We start from the raw sequence: 22,009 nt of genomic DNA on the forward strand, positions 1-22,009 counted from the left end.
AGTGAACTGCCCGAATACTGCGATTTGTTTCAATACCTGCACTCCTTCTTGGACAGCAGAACTACCCAAAACAATTCAAGTGAGCCGAACTCCAAACCTCCGCACAGCCCCCTCGTGAAAAAATCCATCGTTCAGTGAGCCCCTGCCTTCACACCCCTGCTCAGGCCCAGCGCCTCTCTCATATTCTCATTCCGATCACTCTTGTTTCTAGACCCTAATGTGTGTCCCTGCTTCCTCAACAACTCCCAAACTTACATGGTCAGATTAAACTACAAGAATCCTGATTATGCTGCGTTCTTCATCGAACTTCTCCAAGATCTCTCCAAACTGAACGAATATGGTAATTGTGGGAAGCAGACTAACCCCCACAAAGCTGTCTACATCCTAATTCTGGAGTCCATGAACAAATTAGGTTCCATGGCAAAGGAAAATTAAGGATACAGATGGAATTAGGGGTGCTAAGTAGCTAATCTTTAAGCAGGGATGATCTTACAAATCTTTAAATTCTGGATGATCCAGGTAAACACAACATAATTACACGGGTTCCTGTGGAAGAGGAAGAGGGAGGCAGAGGAGCAGAGTCAGAGGGAGCCACGGCTTCAAAAGGATGGAGAGTGATTAATACTGCTGACTGTGGAAAGGAAGGAGCGAGCCATGGGGTGAGGGATGTGGGGGGCCTCTGGAAGCTGGAGAAGGCGAGGAAGAGGACTCACCGTGAGAGTCTCCTAAAAGGGGCAAGCCCTGTCAACATCCTAAGTTTAGCCCAGTAAGACCTGTTGGACTTCTAACCTACAGTAAGACGATACTACTGTAAGATAATCATCAGTGTTATTTAAAGCCATGGTTTTGGTAGTTTGTTACAGCAGCAATAGAAAGCTAATACAGCTACTAGGAAGCTGCTGTATATAGCACAAGAAGCTCAGCTCAGTGCTCTGTGATGACCTAGAGGGGTGGGATGAGGGTGGAGGTGCAAGGGAGGCTCAAGAGGGAGGGGATACGTGTACACATATAGCTGACTCACCTCCTTGAACAGCAGAAACTAACACAACGTTGTGAAGCAATTATACTCTAATCAGTTAGCTTTGTTGTTGTTGTTTTTTAAAGAAAACTAATACAGACACTCAGATTCAGGGTGAGAAGTTAAAACTTTTGCCTAAAGATATGTTCTTTTAAAAGAATTTATAATCTAGCTTATAATTCTGTTGAAGAAAATAAGGAAGGGAGATTTAATATGCTGGCACCGATGAATGGAATCAGTTCTTTATTTCCCATCTGACTCTCAGTCTTTGGGGGAAATGGCAACCCACTCCACTATTCTTGCCTAGAAAATCTCATGGACAGAGGAGCCTGGCGGGCTACAGTCCACGGGGCCACAAAGAGTTGGATATGACTGAGTGACTGAGCACACACACACGCTTTCTGCAATTTCTGATTCTGTTGGTCAGAAGCCAAAAGAGAAGAGACATATGGTGTCTGAACTTAACTCTATTTCTCAAAATTTTTACTCATTTGATCCTCCTAAAATAAATATTCACCAGACACTTCGGTGACCTCAGTTTGTTTGGTTTATTAATAAAGACAGGAATTTACTATTATAAAGAAGATTACTACTCTTGAACCTCAAAGCCAAATACAGCATGTCAATCACTAGCATGGCTATCAGCACCTGGGGCAAGGCAATTCTTTCCTGTATGTGACCATTCCACAAACTACTGGACATTAAGTGTCCCTGGCCCCTGCACACTAAATGCCAGATGACCTCCCTTCCAGGCCCCACATGTTGCCCGACAACCAAACACGCCCCACATACATTTCTAAATATCCTCGCTTTGGGTCAAGAACCACCCACATCGTGTTCATTAACAATGAATCTAATCTACTTAAGGCAATTTGCCTAGCTAGCCTGTTCCTATAAAACTCACTAATGGTCTTACACACTATTCTGGCAAAATCAGGCATGTTCAAGGCAATACAGTTTATAAAGAAGCACAATGAGATGACCAGTAAAAAGAACACATAATGGAAATAAACTGGAGATGTTCACTGGGTTAGGAAAATAAAAATAGCCATTGCTCAACATTTTACAAAACAGGAGATCTGCTGTTCAGTCTCTAAGTCGTATTCTACTCTTTGTGACCCCCATGGACTGCAGCACACCAGGCTTACCTATCCTTCACCATCTCCCAGAGTTTACCCAAACTCATGTCCGTTGAATCGGTGATGCCATCCAACCTTCTCATCCTCAGTAGCCCCCTTCTCCTCTTGTCCTCAATCTTTCCCAACATCAGGGTCTTTTCCAATGAGTCGGCTCTTCACATCAGGTGGCCAAAGTACTGGAGCTTCAGCTTCAGCATCAGTCCTTCCAATGAATATTCAGGACTGATTTCCTTTAGGGTTGACTGGTTGGATCTCCTTGCTATCCTAGGGACTCTCAAGAGTCTTCTCCAACACCACAGTTCAAAAGCATCAATTCTTTGGCACTCAGCCTTCTTTATGGTCCAACTCTCACATCTGTACGTGACTACTGGAAAAACCATAGCTTTGACAATATGGACCTTTGTCTACAAAGTGACGTTTCTGCTTTTTAATATGCTGTCTAGGTTGATCATAGCTTTTCTTCCGAGGAACAAGTGTCTTTTAATTTCGTGGCTGTGGTCATCATCTGCAGGGATTTTGGAGCCCAAGAAGAGAAAATCTGCCACTGTATCCATTGTTTCCCCATCTATTTGCCAGGAAATAATGGAACCAGATGCCGTGATCTTAGTTTTTTTTGAATGTTGAGTTTTAAGCCAGCTTTTTCACTCTCCTCTTTCACCTTCATCAAGAGGCTCTTTAGTTCGTTTTCTCTTTCTGCCATAAGGGTAGTGTCATCTGTATACCTGAGGCTGTTGAAATATCTCCCGGAAATCTTGATTCCAGCCTGCGATTCATCCAGCCTGGTATTTCACATAATGTACCCTGCATATAAGTTAAATAAGCAGTGTGACAATATACAGCCTTGACGTACTCCTTTCTCAATTTTGAACCAGTCCGTTGTTCCATGTCTGGTTCTAACTGTTGCTTCTTGACCTGCACACAGGTTTTGTAGGAGGCAAGTAAGGTGGTCTGCTATTTCCATCTCTTTAAGAATTTTCCATAGTTTGTTGTGATCCACAAGGTCAAAGGCTTTAGCACAGTCAATGAAGCAGAAGTAGATGTTTTTTTGGAATTCCTTTGCTTTTTCAATATTCCAGTGGATTTGGGCCACTTAATCTCTGGTTCCACTGCCTTTTCTAAATCCAGCTTGTACATCTGGAAGTTCTCAGTTTGCATTCTGCTGAAGCCTAGCTTGAAGGATTTTGAGTGTAACCTTACTAACATGTGAAATAAGTGCAACTGTATGGTAGTTTGAACATTCTTTGGAATTGCCCTTCTTTGGAACTGGAATGAAAACTGAACTTTTCCAGGCCTGTGACCATTGTCGAGTTTTCCAAATTTGCTGGCATATTGAGTGCAGCACTTTCACAGCATCATCTTGTAGGATATGAAATAGCTCAGCTGGAATTTCACCGCCTCCACTAGCTTTGTTCATAGTGATGCTTCTGAAGGCCCACTTGACTTCACATTCCAGGATGTCCAGCTCTAGGTAAGTGACCACATCATCGTGGTTATCCGGGTCATGAAGATCTTTTTTGTACAGTTCTTCTGTGTATTCCTGCCACCTCTTCTTAATATCTTCTGCTTCTGTTAGGTCCCTACAATTTCTGTCCTTTACTGAGCCCATCCTTGCAAGAAATGTTCCCTTGATACCTCTAATTTTCTTGAAGAGGTCTCTAGTCTTTCCCATTCTATTGTTTTCCTCTATTTCTTTGCATTGTTTACTTAAGAAGGCTTTTGTATTTCTCCTTGCTAGTCTATGGAACTCTGCAAACCTATATATCTGTTTAAATACCCCCTCCCAAGGTGTCCCTAACAGCAGAAAGCAATCAGAGGCGCACAGCTTTGCGAGAGCCTGAGACAGTCCCTATTATTTTCCGGCCTATGACTGGGCCTGACTCCTCAGGCATCCACATGAGGCCTTACTCTCTATTGCTCAGCAACCTACGCTTAAGAAACAATACACAGTAGAGGATTTCTTGCTACTTCAAACTGTAAATATGTATTTCTCCTTTTAAAATAGAATCAGTGCTTTGGATTTATAATTTTGGTCATTATCTTGCTGGGAAACAAATTAATTTGTGAAGCCCGCTGTGAGGGGTCTGACCATATGCCATGATTCATTGGCTCAAAACCAACCTGAAAAGCTAAGAATATAAGATGAGCAGGTTTTACCAACTGCTCAGGAGATGCTCTTAGAAAAAACAAAACAGCTCCTAACCCAACGGAAATGAACCAAGAAACAGTAACACATATAATTTCCTCTATCGGCTTATTTCAAGCTGACATTGCTCAGCCATAGAGCATCTCAACTTAAATTCCTCTCCTCCCTCCAAAATATTTCCTCTAAACATCCTTCCATAGAAGGTCCCAAGAACAGTTTGCTGGAAAAAAAAGGGAAAATATCCATTAAGCCTCTGCACTTCCAATGCAAGGGTTTGATCCCTGGTTGGAGTACTGTGATCCCACATGCCACACAGCACAGCCAAAAATGAACAAATGACAATAACAGCAACAAAAAAAAAGAAACAAGACTTTCAGCACAAAAGAGACGCAAATAACAATCTAAAGAAGCTTAAAAAAAAAAGTATTTATCATCAGCCCACGAGAGGAGAAGAGCAGGAGGAAGGTGGGCCAACAGGAAGGACTTACGGGACAAAAGTAGGTGTTCTCCACGATGTGATGAGCCACCACGGTGTTCTCGGCAGAGAGAGACATGATGAAGAGCAAGGCGTCCCGGGCCTGCTGGCCCACGGTCCCCTCCCGGTGAATGAAGGGGATCAGAAGGGAGAAGATGAGGAAGTTCGCGGCCCCCTGGTCCTCACTGGTGTGGAAGAAGAGTTCCAGGATGGATGGATCTTTGGCAAGAATGGAACAGAGCTGATTGAGCAGGACCACCAGCTTCCCCTCCACGGTGGGGGTGGTTGTTCCCGAACAAGAGCTCAGCAACATCATCAGGGGCTTGAGGATGGGCTTGTGGTGCAGCAGAGGCTGGTGGGACTGTGTGATCAGCATCTCATACATCTTGAGCTGCTCCATTTTCGTCTCATCGGTGAACTCCCGCCTCAAGCTCCAAAGGAAGAGTTTCTCCATGATGTTCTCAGAGACCACAAATTCCAGGATTGGCCCCATGGCAGCATCCCTGGCTTGCTCCTCAATCAGCAAAAAGAGCATGTGCTCTACATAGTTCTGGACGGCGCTGGCCTCATCTGGAGGGATGGACCCGTACTTTGCCTGGGTGTTCTTCAAGGGGTCATGCTTCTCTAAGATTTTCACAACCTGTAACCAAATCAAGTACGTGTCATCCATCTGATGTTTATCTTAGCTTACAAAAACGTACCACTGCTGACTGTACCAAATCTTCACGGAAAATGCAAGAGCCATGACCCCTAACAAGATATATGTGAGCAACTGCTATATTCAAAAGGGATAACCAACAAGGACCTACTGTATAGCACGTGGAACTCTGCTCAGTGTCATGTGGCAGCCTGGAGGGGAGGGAGGTTTAGGGGAGAATGGATACATGTATATGTACCACTGAGTCCCTTCACTGTTCACCTGAAACTACAACAACATTGTTAATCGGCTGCATCCCAATACAAAATAAAAAGTTTAAAGTTTGGGGAGAAAAGATATGTGAGCCTTCTGCATCTCCGTCTCATGAGAATGAAATGAAGGGGTTAAAAACTACAGAAGGAAGATGTTTGAAGTTGTTCGTTTATCATAGTTACACATGTTGGCAACCGAAATGTCAAAGAAAGTAATATGGTTGTGTAAATTAAGCTACATACATTCCTAGGCCTATTATTATGAAGACTATTGAGCAACATTTTAAAAAAAACTGTTAAGTGATATGTTAAATGAAAAAATAAGTTAATTGTATACAATGAGACTCATCATGATCAACTACGTCAAAAACATGAAATTTAAAAAAGACTAAAAATAATACATAAAAATAGTAATAGCTGTTGTGTTCAAAGTAATGACAAGTTCTTTTTTTTAAGCTGTCAAGAACATAATAGGGCCTTTAAATTTTAAAATACATTAAATAAGCAGAACTACCGTTGTTCTCCTACAAATAGCATTGATTTGAAGCTTTCAGCAGCAGAATGCAGCTCCTCACATGTCCCCAACAGAACAGCAGCCCTCCCTGCCCTCCTTGATTGGCACCGTCTTCAGCAAAGCAGGCGTCAGCAGGAAGGAGGAGAGGAAACTGATGACCCTGAGACACATACCTAGAAGAATCCCCTAACATATGGCATATGTTGAAATTTTAAGCGTGAAGAGTTTGAATTGTGTATTTTTTTTAAGCCAGAAAACAATTTTTGAGATAATCAATTACAAAATAAATCCCTAAAGCACAGGGCTTCTGTTTGGGGTAGTGAAAAAGGTTTGAAAATAATGGTAATGGGTACACAACATTGTGAATGTAGTTAATGCTACCAACTAAAAAAGAAAAAGATGGCAGAGTTTGTTTTATATATTTACATGTACCGAAAAAAATTATTGAAAATTAAAAAATAAACCATCTCATGTGACAGTCTAGGTATGTGGCCTTTTAACGCTTACCACCTCTCTCCACCCATCAATACTTAACTTCTATTTTGGTACCTGAAAATTAAAACAATTTTATGACTTGGAATTTCTAAGATAAATATCCATTCAATTCACTTCCTTTAAAATGTATACACATGTTAATTCTCAAGCATTTTATCAATGACTTTAAGTTGTTCCTTTTTGCCTTTCTGAACCACACACTCTGTGGAATATGTTTCACTTTGGTCTCACCCTCCCGGCCCAGTTCTAGGACATGCCGTTACGTGTTCTGGTATTTAGGTTATAGAATTTCTGCAAGTCACTGCGGAAACTGGCAGAAGCACAAGGCTATGTCAGCAGGCGTGAGCAATGAGGGAAATTTATTTCTCAGGGAAAAGTCTAAGATTTTCCCCTTTCTGAAGCAGAGTAAAAGAACATTTATAGACTAGGCTAGTTATCCTTGTGGATGAATAAATTTCTACAGAATCTGTAATCTCCATCGGCTTCCCTTATAAAATTAAAAATACTGCCAGGGTGATGCCAAAAACATCGCCCCCAACACCCTTGAGTTGACAGTTTCAATGAAGAAGGCTGTGGTTAGCAGTTACCTGGGACATGCACAGCTCAGGGACTTGTGGCCTAGGCCTTCCCAATGGCCATCCCCTCTTCTTGGCTGCCTGGACTGCAGAGTGCCCCTCTCCTCCAGCCTCCACGAAGCCCTCCAGGACTCCTCACAAGCCTGAGGACCTCACTGTGAGAAACACTGGGGTCTGTGGTCCCCCTTTGGTTCTGGCCTTGACAGTCTCACAGTGTGGGATCGCAATACCACACTCGTCCAAAAGGGGGCACCACCTCGATACAGGACGCTCTCCAGCCCCAAAGCCCCCTCCAACGCTCCACATTCTAAAGAGCAAATTAGCTCCATACTTAAATTAATTTGATAATTTCAAAGTTCACATATTGAGTTTACTTATGAGAGCTATCTATACAGCAAGGCCTCGGGGTATAAATGTAATTATACTTCTCATGTGTGCTTAGACTGTCTAAACTATCTTAAACTGGCACTGTGCATTATACATTGACAGTGGCGCTGCAAATGAGTGCCGTCTTTCTAGAAAGCAATCTGGCAACATGTAACAGAAGCTATAATGTTGTTCCTGCCCTTTCACTTGTTAATCTCACTTTGGGGAAAAAGCCTCAAGGGAACAACACAAAGATAATTTATTTTAAAATGTTTACCCAAGCTCTATTTTCAATAAAGAAAACTAAAAACATTATTGACCCAAATGGTCAAGAATAAGAGAGTTATAATCACAATGTTACATCACCATATACTAATGCTATTAAAAATAAATACGAAGTGACTCATATCATTATATCCAATATATAAGGAAAAATAACTTGTTAAAAACTAAATATATTGACAAATAGACCCATAGTTAGAAGTGAGTTTGAAGATATAATGAGATTGTAAGGTTAATTAGTTCTTCTTTTCTATAAATTGATCTAATTTCATAATATAAGTAAAAATAAAAACAAAGTAATTTTGTTCTTATGTCTAAAAGAAGGACCAAATGCTGAGTTAAAGCAGTAATGAACAGAAACTCCTAACCAGTATAAATTTTCATACATGCATGTGTTTATTCTATATGCATGCCTTTAAATATTTATAAAGTATCTAAATGTATATATGTAAATATAAAGCAAAACTATTTACACGATCACAAGCCACACTTTTCTCATGGGTTAATCTTCATTTATATTACTTATTTCAAGACACTCCTCTGCAAACAGACCTACTTTTGGTGGGGAGGGGGCCACGAAAAACCCACAAAAGAGAACTGAGATTTTTATACAGAATGTAAACCACACAGCAGCTTCTACATGGAAAGCTCTCTCTGTATCCCCTTTACAGAAGCTCTTCTACACCACCTTCTGGGTTCATGGGCAGAGGAACATAAGAACAGAGCTGTGACAGCCCCACAAAGAAAGAAAAGGTTTGCTGGTCGTCTGGAACAGGGCCCTCGCCTCATTCCCCAGTCTGGCCTGGAGGCTTTACTGCCCGAAAGACTGGTGTGTTACAGGCCGGGCCGTGAGTCACAAGCTCCGCAAAGTGCTGATCCTGCCTGTGCTGCCACTGGTCCTTAGCCTCCCTCTTCGAGGTGTCAGGACGCTCCCGGGCCACCTCCCTCTCCCTTTCAGGCAGACACACCCTTGACCTGCTTTTACAAGTGGGCTCTGCGGGCCACGCCTGCGCCTGGTTCCCACCCTGACAGGGAATGCCCAGGAAGCTTCCCAGCCAGAGTACAACTGGCACGGAAACAGCCAGGAGCCTCTGTTCCGATGTCCCACGTCAGCCGTCCAGGTGGGCTCTGAGCCCTTTCGGGTTCTGTCGGCTGATTCCTGATGTGACCTTGACTTTTCAATCTTTTCCTTATGTGCCCTCTTCTCACATCACTCCCACCAAACTCCAACATTCCCGGGCCCCCGTTTCTGCTTGCTGCCCAGTTTCACTCACCTGCTGCGGATCCCTGCTGCTCACAGTGGCCTGACCCACTCCCCTGCTTACCCTCCTACACTCTCAACCTTGCCTCCAACTCCCCAGCCCTGGCTCTTTCTCAGCCATATGTGCTTCGTCTCAACGATTCAGTTACGGCAAGAAAACACAATTATGGGGGCGGAGAGATCCAAGTAGGAAAATATACTTTACAAGTATTTCCTTTACTAAACAAGTTCACTTTGTTAGGCAGCTTCCCTTGTAGAATCAGCTGGTAAAGAATCTGCCTGCAATGTGGGAGACCTAGGTTCGATCTCTGGGTTGGGAACATCCCCTGGAGAAGGGAATGGCTACCCACTCCAGTATTCTGGCCTGGAGAATTCCATGGACTGTATAGTCCATGGGGTTGCAAAGAGTTAGACACGACTGAGCAACTTTCACTTCACTTTCACTTTTGTTAGGCCAAATACCACTGAACAAATCGAATCAACCCCCGATAAAGCCCATGCTCACTATATAAGCCAGCTAAGATCAAAGGCTTCCCTGGTGGCTCAGATGGTAAAGCATCTGCCTACAATGTAGAAGACCCTGGTTCAATCCCTGGGTCAGGAAGATCCTCTGGAGAAGGAAATGGCAACCCACTCCAGTTCTCTTGCCTGGAAAATCCCATGGACGGAGGAGCCTGGTAGGCCACAGTCTATAGGGTTGCAAAAAGTCAGACACGACTGAGCGACTTCACTTTCTTTCTTTTCTTAAGATCAAATATGGGACTGTAAATGGTCTTCCAATTACAGCCAGGCATTTGTTGATCTACCAACTGTAACATATACAAGCTTTTGTATATACACTATATAGATACACATGCATACATATAAATATGGAGTCATTTATAGATTTGCATAAATTTTACATTTATGTGCAAATTCACATATATTAAATTTACATATCTATAAATTTACACATATAAAATTAATATATGTTATATATATTACATTATATGTCTAATGTAAATATAATAAAAATATATGTGTAAATTTATATCCATAAGGATATAAATACAAAAGGATCAAAAGCCCAAATCATGTATCATGATTCTAAAAAGAAACAAATACACAAAAAATCAACAGTGTGAGCAATGGTATACAAATTATCATCTGACCAACACAGCTAAATTTTTAACCTAACTTCAAAGTTATCTGACCTGTAACTATGAGGATCATTAGAGCTCAGTAAGATAAACAAATAGCATATTTCTTCCATTAAGGAATATCAGCTACTCCTATCCTTAGCTTTAATGATGGCTCCTACGACTCAGCGAAAATGGGTCTGAATTTCAAACATGCACAAATTCTAAATAGGAAGCTCAAATGCTTTCAGAATGAAAGATATACATAAATCACATAATCTCACCACATGACAACAAATTCTTCATGATAAAAATGAACGTTTCTCTGACAGAAGATTAGCTTTGACTCCACCTTACTATCATTCTATGTCTTATATACACTCAGGTAACAATAGATGACTATTTATGCTACTTTGGTTAGAGCCTAGTTATTTCAAGAAAGTCATATGAATACAATCCATACTTCCAAACCCTTTGGAATGCTAATTTAAAGTGGCATTGTGGAAAAAAAACAAGTTACTAAGCAACATTTTCCATCACAGAGAAGGAGGACAGGATTTAGTGATCTTAACGCCAAATTCCATTTAATGTACCAAATCAACTACAACAAAAGCAAATTTCCATTCAGTCCTTGTTTATTACTTAGCAGCTGTGTCCTGTAATTTAGGGTATTTTGTACACACCTATTCCCATGGGAGACCTTTACACAATCATTTCTTCTTATATTAAGGGAACGGCCTAATAATATATGTGTATTTGCAGAACTTGGTTAACGTCGGCTTCAATTCCGAACTATAGAGATGTGTCTAAATCTAGAATTAAACAGGATAAAGCAGAAACTCTATCTACATGCCATACCTCCTTGGGACCAGAGAAGTAATCACTATAACACAGAAACACAGTAGGAGCATCAACCAATAAGATAATATTCAAACTAACCCTTAAGTTGCTGCTGCTGCTAAGTCGCTTCAGCCGTGTCCGTCTCTGTGCGACCCTATAGACAGCAGCCCACCAGGCTCCCCTGTCCCTGGGATTCTCCAGGCAAGAACACTGGAGTGGGTCGCCATTTCCTTCTCCAATAACCCTTAAGTTAGGTATACATAATTTTTTTTTCTAAAGTTTCATTATTAGAGGAGAGACTTAAGAGTAATGATCTGTGTAATAATACTCCAGAGACCCCTGTAATTCCAAGCACAGCAAAAACAGACTTATCACCAAGCATACAGTAGGCGAGCTTCTGAGATTTCAACATGCCCAACAACGCTAGAGTCTAACAGAGGCTCAATTCAATGCCTTGGCCCTCTGCGGAAGCGCAGCTTTTGATCTGCTTTACTTTCTACTGTCAAAAGCTGCGGAGAGAGACATATAATTTTTAAATACTAACAAACATCACTTTACTAGGAAAGGTACTGAGAAGACTGATCACAGAGTTCTCTAACATCTTCCAGTCTTTCATCGCTTAAAGACTTCATGTCATTTCCCTCTGTTATTTAGTCTGTGACAAGGCCCAGACCACAAGAGTAAAGATGAACAGAGCAAGAGAATGAATTTCACAGGGAACAGACTGAAATTCCCTGACTGTGAAATCAGGGAATGCTGATCTCAAAGCCATCTTCACTGTGATCTCTGTGCTTCTTCAATGGAGTCAGGCCACTTGGGGCTCTGCACAGGTCACCCTATTTAGAACATATTATCTATCCTTCATTATTATAGGAAGACATTTCACTTAATCAAGCCAGATTCAGTTTTCTTCTCAGCCGCATCCCCTCCAAGAAGAAAATGGCTACTAAATCCACTAGCGTTTCTTTATCATTACCATTACACGATCTGAGCTCTGATACACTCTTAGCTTAAAAAATTATATAACAGCTTATCTTCTGGAGGCTGAGAGTAGTAAGGAGAAGCTCTGCACTATTAAGAGGCACACAGAAATGTGCATTTCTCATTTCTAATTGAGTTTGTTTAACCTCTGGTCTCTTGGTTTTAAGAGCAGACATCATTTAGTATATAACTAATAATGATTCAACACGTGAAAGGAAAGGACAGAGAAAGAATAGAGCAAAGGCCATAAAGCTTTACAAATAAAAATGTGCCCTTAAGAATAACTGAGAGGGGAGGGCTTTAGTTCATATGGCAATACAGTTGGATAGTTCATTATCTGATGGACCAATGCTTCTTAGGTCCTGCTCTCTCTTCCATTCAGAAGAAGCAAAGGCAAGAGATAAAAACAATACTCTGCTAGCCTATAACCTGTTCTTCTAGATGACTGTAAACTAAACATATTCTGACTCTTTCTCTCTCAAGTCTAAAGATCTTACCAGTAGCAAATTACAGCAAATGTTTTACTGGTACTCATTTTCCAAGTCTCTTAACTCTTCTAAAGTTATATTTCATATTTCCTGTCTTTCAGTTCAATAATTTATTAAACATCTACATATGCCTACAGTATTCTTGGCACTGGAGATTTTGTCAACTACAAATAAATGGTTTCCGATCATGAGGAGCTTGTAATGAGACTGGGAAGAAGATGTTATGTAAATACTTTTCATAAAAGGTGGTGGGTTTACCTGTGAAAGAACACTCAAGATGCTGTCGGAGCACAGAGTGGGAACACAAAAGAGGGCAGAGAAGGTTTCCTGAAATGATGTTCTAAACGGGGCTTGTGGAAGGCACTAACCAGAGGGAGGTATATTCCAGGCAGAAAGAAGAGGAAGTGCCTGGGGCAGAGAGGCATGGAAAGGTGTGATGCCAGGAGAAGGGATGGCTAGGAGCTCCAAGTAATTTTGCGTTTTTGGAGATTAAATGAGAGATGAGCAGAGAAAGAGGCCATGACATAAAGAACCCTATCTCCCAGCCCGGCATGTAGGTGGCCAGAACCCAATGAAGCGTCCAATTACAGGGATGCCCTGGGCAGACCCGGGTCTTAGATTCGTTGCCCTGGCTACCATGGCCGAAAACGACATTTCAGAAGATGACAGGATGTACAGGCCAGAGGCTACTTCCTATAGCCTGGATTCTCCAGTGTCCATTACTCTGGGATGTCCACTCTAGAACTATCCTGAGGATGCCCTGAGGTCACTGGACCCTGGAACCAGTTAGGAAACTCAAGTGCATCAGTGGCACTCAAGGTCCCTCCTTTGGTGACCCCTGTGGTCACGGACAGCCTTGGATGACGGGTGGTTGTGTAACTAGCAGTCCCTGACAGATTGTACAGTGTTGGTGGCTAAGTGGATACCCCTGAAGCAGAAGCTCCTAGCAAACAGGAGAAGAGAATCTGTCAAATATATGTTAGTTATGCTGAATTTGTACTCAAGTATCCTTTCTTATGATACTTTGTTAGGACAGAACTTTGGACACCACTGACTTTTGTTGCCCTCATCTTCCCTAATCGAACATCTGCAAAAGCATGGTACTTGCTGGCTAATGGAACACTCCAGTAAACAGAATGTAGTCACACCATTCTATCTATATCACATTTCCTACCAGCCTTACAGGTTTCCTTGGGTTGCCTCAGGGGAACCTGGGGGCTACATCACACTAGTCACAGGAGTTTATGTCAGATAGTAGCTCATTTCCCAGTCCTCTGCAACTGCTCATTTGAATTAGTCTCCAGCCTGAACAACTCATAGCAAAGCGTTAGCATGAAACTCCAAAAACAATAAATAGACAGCATGTATTTTTATCTACTGAAGGTCTCATTCCTTATCTCAAACTTAGCACCACAGCTCTGCCTTGCCCTCATTTCCTCACCACTTTTTTAAACCACTGAAAAAAGCCAAAGCTGATCATTTGCTCCTAATACCCCTCCCTTCAGAAAGGTAAAAAATATATATCCTTATCCTTTCTGTCATCAAAACCTCCTTTTCCCACAGTCAAGCTAACAAAATCTTGCTTCCTGGATTCCACAGGCCATTTCCATCCATAATAGTCCCTTCCCTTAATTCCTATGATCAATATGATTCATTTTATAATAACGTATCTCATGTTGTCATCCAAACTAGCTTAACTGTTCTTTAAAAGCCTAGACTGGTGGTCGACAACACAGTGGGGGAGTAGGTCGACAAGATGGTAGAATACATCTCTCCCCATTGATGTACTGGGAATACATCTTCAGATGCAGAATTTCTCACCGAGCAGAAGTCCCTGACCACCCTAAAGTAATATACTGATCCATGAAAACTCGGTAGGACAAAGGAAGGAGGAGGATGAGAGAGAGCAGGACCAATCTGCAGCCAGGGGTGGGGCAGCTGAAGCAGGGGGGAGATCCCTGAACCCAGGACGTTCGGCTGGAACAGAAGGGAAGCATCTGAAGCTATCAGAGAGTAAGGCAGCCAATCTGTGATAGTCTCAGTGGAGTGAGAACCACACAGCTCATCCGTGCCGCGGCCCTACATACCCCGGACAGGGATGGGACTCCACCAGAAGGCGCAGCGGGTGGGAGCTGGAGAGGGGGGGCTGGAGGGCAATCCGGGGGCGAGGGCTGCTGCTGACTGCGGGGAGACGGCCGGAAGGGACGGGAGAAAAGAAATCCATGGCGGGGAGGGCCTTCGGAGGAACGCCGGGCAGCCATGAAGATAAGGCGCTACTGCTGAGTCACACGCAGGGGGAGGAGCCATCACGGACGCCTCTCTCTCCCCACACGCCTGACAGGCAGTGGTCAGCGCGCAGCTGACCAATGGAGAAAGACTCCAGAGAGGGCAGTCCTTTGAGAGCCTGCTGGGCTCAGCGACAGAGAAGGACCCCAGCCAGGCTGCCCTTTGAGTGCCTGCTGGGCTGAGCAACATAGAAGGACCAGCCAGGGAGGTCCTTTGAGCAGCAGCTGCCAGGAGCTAGGAAGAATCCTAATAGAACCATACCTCCTGCATCTGTGGCCACTGGCTTCCCTGTGGGCCTGGCACAGCCAGGGTCCCCGCGATCCAAGCTGCCACACCACCTCTATGCCTGGTCCTCACTGGGCAGACCCAAGCCCTCTAGGGCAGCCTCAGGAGCAGACTTCTGTGGATGACCCACATGTAAGGAAGGGATAAAACCACAACTGAGCTCCAGGGGTGGACTGCCTAAGGAAGAGGATCAAAATCTTTCCACTAGCTGCGCAAGTTACAGATTAAGTCCACGTGATCAACTGGGTAGACTCTGTGTCGATGGAATATACAGAAGGACAGTGACGGTTCCCACAAAAGAAAAGACTCTAGCTCTGGCAGCTGTGGATAATGGAGGCAAGCACATCCAGCAGCAGGGCCAGAGCAGGGTCAGATTAGAGCCTGAGCTGACCCCACAGAAGGTCCAGAGATTAGCCCTCCCCGGTACCGGAAGGCTTCCTAGGGAGGCGGAGGTGGACTGTGACTCACAGCAGAGGAAAGAACACTGGCCGCTGAGATCCGAGAAAAACATTACTCTTCTTTTGATTCACTCCCCAGTTGATTCTAGAAGTTCTTCACTTTCTTTTTCCTCTGCAGTTGTTCTTTTTATTATTATTATCTCTATTTAGGCTGTTGGAAACTTTTTAAAATTTCTTTTGTATATTTCTACTTTGGCTTTCTATGGATTTGTGTGGGGTTTTTTTTTTTTTGGGGGGGGGGGGGTTCTTTTCTTATTGTTGCTTGTTGTTCAATTGCTAAGTTGTATCCAATTCTTTGTGACCCCATGGACTGTAGCCCAGCCAGGCTCCTCTGTCTATGGGATTTCCCAGGCAGGAATACTCGAGTGGGTTGCCATTTCCTTCTTCAGGGGATCTTTCTGACCCAGAGATTGAACCTCCATCTCCTGCTTGGCAGACGGATTCTCTACCACTGAGCCACCGGGGAAGCGCTTTCTGATGTAGTTTTTCTTTAACATACGTAGACCTTCTCTTACACATCTCTATTCACCTTTGCTTCCCTACTTTTTTCCTTTCTTTTCTTCCCGCCACGTTTGCTCGCCTGCTTGCTTTGCTCTGTGCCTCAGCTGGCACTCTGCTTTGGCCTCGTTTTCTGTTCTGTGTTCTCGTTCGTTTTGTTTTGTTGTTGTCCATTTTATTTTCAATTGGTTGATATCGTTTTTGGTTCCCTTCACTCACCTGATCACCCTCTTGGACTTTGTTTTCTTTAGACAGTTGTGCTTTCGTGTGTGTGTGTCTGTCTGTGTGTGTGTGTGTCTGAGCACGTTCATTTGTTTTTGTTTCTATTTGTCTGAATTTGCTTTTATCGTTTGTTTCAGCTTCATTTTTCTGTTTCTTGGGGAAGGGTTTTTGGTGTTTAGTTGGTTTGGGGGTGTTCTTTTTGGGGTTTGGGGTTTTTTTTTGGTCTTCTCAGGGTTTTGTTTGTTTGCTTGTTTGCTTGTCTGTTTTACTACCCTTTATTGCCAAAACAGTTTGTGGGATCTCGGTTCCAAAGGTTGGGCCTGAGTCTCTGGAGGGGATGTCCGAGTCCAGGACGCTAGACCACCAGAGAACTCTTGACCCCAGGGAATATTAATCAGTGAGCACTCTCAAAATGGCCTCCAGCTGAATCCAAGACCCAGCACTGCCGAACTGCCTGCAGCACCCAGTCCTGGACGCCTCACCCAAATAACAAGCAAGACAAGAACATAAGCAGAGGGGCTGCCCACAGACATCCCAAAACACACCACCTCAAACAACCCTGTCCATCTGAGGGAAAAACTCACCCCCTCCCACTAGAGCACAAGGACAAGTCCCTTCCAACATGAAGCCTACAAAAGCCCCTGCACCAACCTCATCCACCAGGGAAAGAGACCAAAAACAAGAACTATGACCCCATGGCCTGGGGAAAGGAAACCCCAAACAGTCAGTTAGACAAAATGAAAAGACAGAGAAATACTATGCAGATGAAGAACAAAAACTCACAAGACAAAATATACAAAGAGAAAATAGGCAAACTACCTGAAAAAGAATTCAGAGCAATGAGAGTAGAGATACAAAATCTCAATACTACACGGGAGAAAATGTAAGAATCATATAATACATTTAAAAAGGACCTAAAAGAAACAGAGACTAAACAAATAGTGACAAACAACACAATTACTGAATTTACAAACATTCTAGAATAAATCAATAGCAGAATAATTAAGGCTGAAGAATGGATAAGTGAGCTGGAAGAGAGAATAGTGGAAATAACTGCTGAAGAGCAGAATAAAGAAAAAAGAATGAAAAAAACTTGAGGATAATTGCAGAGACCTCTGGGGTAATATTAACTGCAGCAACATTTGAATTATAGGAGTTCCAGAGAAAGAGAGAAAAGTAAAGGGTCTGAGAAAATTTTTCAAGAAATTATAGTCAAAAACTTCCTATCGTGGAAAAGGAAATAAGCCCAAGAAGCACAGAGAATCCCATACAGAATAAACCCAAGGAGAAACATGCTAAGACACATATAAATCAAACTAACAAAATTAAACACAAAGAAAAAATTTTAAAAGCAGCCAGGGAAAAGCAACAAGTAACATACAAGGGAAACCCCATAAAATTAACAGTTGATGTTTCAGAAGAAAGTCTGCAGGCCAGTAGAGAGTGACAGGATATATCTGAAATAATGAAAGGGAAAAAACTCAACCAAGATTACTCTGTCCAGCAAGGATCTCATTCAAAATTGATGAAGAAATCAAACACTTTACAGAAAAGCTAAGTTAAGAGAATTCAGCACCACTAAACCAGCTTTACAGCAAATGCTAAAGGGACTTCACTAGGCAGGAAACACAAGAGAATGAAGACTTCCAAAAACAAACCCCAAACATTAAGAAAATGTCAACAGGAACATATATATCAATAATTACTTTAAATTTAAACAGATTAAATGTGCCAACCAAAAGACAGAATGGTTGAACGGACACAAAAACAAGACGCACATATATGCTCTCTACAAGAGACCCACTTCAGATGGAGAGATACACACAGACTAAGAGTGAGGAGATGGGAAAGGATATTCCAAGCAACTGGAAATCCAAAGAGTGCCAGAGTATCAATGCTCATATCAGACAAAACAGACTTTAAAATAAAGAATATTACAAGAGGCAATAAAGGACACTACCTAATGATCAAAGAATCAATCCAAGAAGACATAACAACTGCAAATATTTATGCATCCAACATAGAAGCACCTCAATACATAAGACAAACACTAACAGACATAAAAGAGGAAATCAAAAATAGTAGGGGATTTTACACAACAATACTAGGGGATTTCAATACCCCACTTACACTAATGGACAGAAAATTAATAAGGAAACACAAGTCTAAAATGACATATCAGGATAGATGGACCTAACATATCTCTAGCACATTGCACCAAATACAGATCTTCTGTATACATAAAAGAATAAACTTTTATAAAAGTTTTTTATAAAAGAATATAAAACTTTTTAATAAAAGTTTTTATAAACAAATATTAAAAAGAATATACTTTTTTCTCAAATGCATATAGAACATTCTCCAGGATAGACCACAACTTGGGTCACAGATCAAGACCTGGCAAATTTAAGAAAACTGAAATCATCAGTCATCTTTTCTGGCCACAACACTAAGAGATTAGATATCAATTACAGGGGAAAATCTGTAAAAAACACAAACACATGGAGGGTAACAATATGCTTCTGGATAACCAAGAGGTCACTGAAGAAATCAAAGAGGAAATAAAAAAAATACCTGGAAACAAATGACAATGAAAACACAATGACCCAAAACCTACAGAATGCAGCAGAAGCAGTTCTAAGAGGGAAGTCTATAGCAACACAGTCCTACCTCAAGAAACAAGAAAAAAATCAAATAGACAATCCAACATTATACCTGAAGCAACTAGAAAAAGAAGAACAACCAAAAAACCCCAAAGTTAGCAGAAGGAAAGAAATTATAAATGTCAGAGTAGAAAGAAATGAAAGAAACAATATAAAAAATCAATAAAATTACAAACTGGTTCTTTGAGAAGAAAAAAAAAAAACTTGACAAACCATTAGCCAAACTCATCAAGTAAAAAAATAAGGGGACTCAAATCAACAAAATTATAAATGAAAAAAAGAAAGGTTACAACAGACAATGCAGGAATATAAAGGCTTACAAGAGACTACTGCAAGCAACTACATGCCAATAAAATGAACAACCCGGAAGAAAGGCACAAATGCTTAGAAAAGTACCATCTTCCAAGGTTGAAAAAGGAAAACAAAAATCATGAGCAAACCAATCACAAGCACTGAATTCAAAACTGTGATCAAAAATCTGCCCCCCTAAAAAAAATCCCAGGGTCAAATGGCTTCACAGGTGAATTCTATCAAATGTTTACCAAAGAGCTAACACCTGTCCTTCTCAAACTCTTCCAAAAAATTGTAGAGGGAGGAACACTTCCAAATTCATTCCATGAAGTCACTGGCACCCTGATACCAAAACCAGACAAGGATATCACAGAAAAGGAAAATTATCAGCCAGTATCACTGATGAACACAAATGCAAAAAAGCCTCAAAAAAAAATACTAGCAAACAGAAGCCAGCAACACATACACCATGATCAAGCACGGTTTATCCCAGGGATGCAAGTATTCCTCAATGTATGCAAATCAATGTGATACACCATATTAAGAAACTGAAACATAAAAATCATATGATAATCTCAAAAGATGCAAAAAAAACTTCTGACAAAATCCAACACCAATTTATGATTGAAAAAAAAAATCCTCTTCAGAAAATGGGCACAGAAGAAACCTTCCTCAACATAAGAAAGGCTATACAGGACAACCCACAATAATCATTTTTCCTGTATGTGCATGCTAAGTCGCTTCAGTCATGTCTGACTCTTTGCAACCCAATGAACCGTAGCTCACCAGGCTCCTCTACCCATGGTATTCTCCAGGCAAGAATACTCGAGCAGCTGCCATGCCCTCCTCTAGGGGATCTTCCCAACCCAGAAATCAAACCTGCATCTCTCTCTTACATCTCCTGCATTGGAAAGCAGGTTCTTTATCACTAGTGCCACCTGGGGTGAAAAAATGAAAGCATTTTCTCTAAGATTGTGAACAGAACAAGGATGCCCACTCTCCCAACTATTATTCAACACAGCTTTTGAAGTCCTAGCCATGTTGATAGAGAAAGCAATGGCACCCCACTCCAGTACTCTTGCCTGGAAAAATCCCATGGATGGAGGAGCCTGGTAGGCTGCTAAGAGTTGGACACGACTGAGCGACTTCACTTTCACTTTTCACTTTCATGCACTGGAGAAGAAAATGGCAACCCACTCCAGTGTTCTTGCCTGGAGAATCGCAGGGACGGGGGAGCCTGGTGGGAGGCCGTCTATGGGGTCGCACAGAGTCAGACACAACTGAAGCGACTTAGCAGCAGCAGCAGCAGCCATGATCAGAGAAGAAAAAGAAATAAAAGGAATCCAGATTGGAAAAGAAGTAAAACTCTCACTGTTTGCAGATGAACCAACAATAGACATAGAAAATCCTAAAGATACTATCAGAAAATTACTAGAGCCCATCAGTGAATTTAGTAAAGTCACAGGATACAAAATCAATACACAGAAAACCTTTGTATTCCTCTACACTAACAACAAGAAATCAGAAAGAGAGATTAAGGAATCAATCCCATTCACCACTGCAACAAAAAGAATAAAATACCTAGGAATAAACCTAATTACGGAGACAAAAGACCTGTATACAGAAAGCTGTAAGACATTCTTGAAAGAAATCAAAGATGTCAGAAACAGATGGGGAAAGATACCGTGTTCGCTGGATTGAAAGAATCAATATTGTGAAAATGATTAAACTACCCCAAACAATCTATAGGTTCAATACAACCCCTATCAAGTTACCAATGGCATTTTTCACAGAACCAAAACAAAAAAGTTCACAATGTTTGTGGAAACACAAAAGATCCTGAAAAGCAAAAGCAATCTTGAGAAAGAAAACTAGAGCTGGAGGAATCAACCTTTCTGACTTCACACTATACTACAAAGCTACAATCATCAAGACAGTATGGTACTGGCACAAAAGAGAAATACAGACCAACGGAACAAGACAGAAAGCCCAGGGATCAACCCAGGCACCTACGGGTGCCTTATCTTTGACAAAGATGGCAAGAAAATATAATGGAGAAAAGACAATCTCTTCAATAAGTGGTGCTGGGAAAACTGGAGACTTACATGTACAAGAACAAAATTAGAACACTTCCTAACACCATACACTAAAATAAACTCAAAATGGATTAAAGACCTAACTGTAAGACCAGGAAGTATAAAACTCTCAGAGGAAAATGCGCAGTACACTCGTTGACAGAAGTTGCAGCAAGATTCTCTGTGACCCATCTCCTAGAGTAATGGAAATAAAAACAAAAATAAACAAATGGGACCTAATTAAACTTGGAAGCTTTTGCATAGCAAAGAAAGCCATAAACAAGATGAAAAGACAACCTTCAGAATGGGAGAAAATAATTGTAAACGAAGCAACTGACAAAGGATTAATCTCTGCAAGCAACTCATGCAGCTTAATATCAGAAAAACAAAGAACCCAATCAAAAAATGGGCAGAAGGCCTAAAAAGACATCCAAAGAAGACATACAGACGGCCAGCACACACACACACACACAATGCTCGACACGGCTCATTATGAGAGAAATGCAAATCGAAACCACAATGAGCTATCACCTCACACCAATCTGAACGACTAGCACCAAAGAATCTACAAACCATAGATGCTGGAGAGGGTGTGGGGAGAGGGGTCCTACTGCACCGGAGTGCGGA

The 22,009-nt window shown here is 41.8% G+C and overlaps 1 protein-coding gene across 1 annotated transcript in view; it reads right to left on the minus strand.

Moving 5' to 3' along the window:
• FHIP1A (FHF complex subunit HOOK interacting protein 1A) overlaps nt 1–22,009 on the minus strand; it is a 113,521-nt gene that overhangs the window by 88,046 nt on the left and 3,466 nt on the right. The window contains exon 2 of the mRNA XM_068990141.1: nt 4,789–5,415. Coding sequence (XP_068846242.1) covers nt 4,789–5,415 — 627 coding nt within the window. The remainder of the gene's footprint in view (nt 1–4,788; nt 5,416–22,009) is intronic.

This window comes from Capricornis sumatraensis, chromosome 17 (genome assembly GCF_032405125.1).
Source record: "Capricornis sumatraensis isolate serow.1 chromosome 17, serow.2, whole genome shotgun sequence".
In the NCBI taxonomy this organism is placed as follows: Eukaryota; Metazoa; Chordata; class Mammalia; order Artiodactyla; family Bovidae; genus Capricornis; species Capricornis sumatraensis.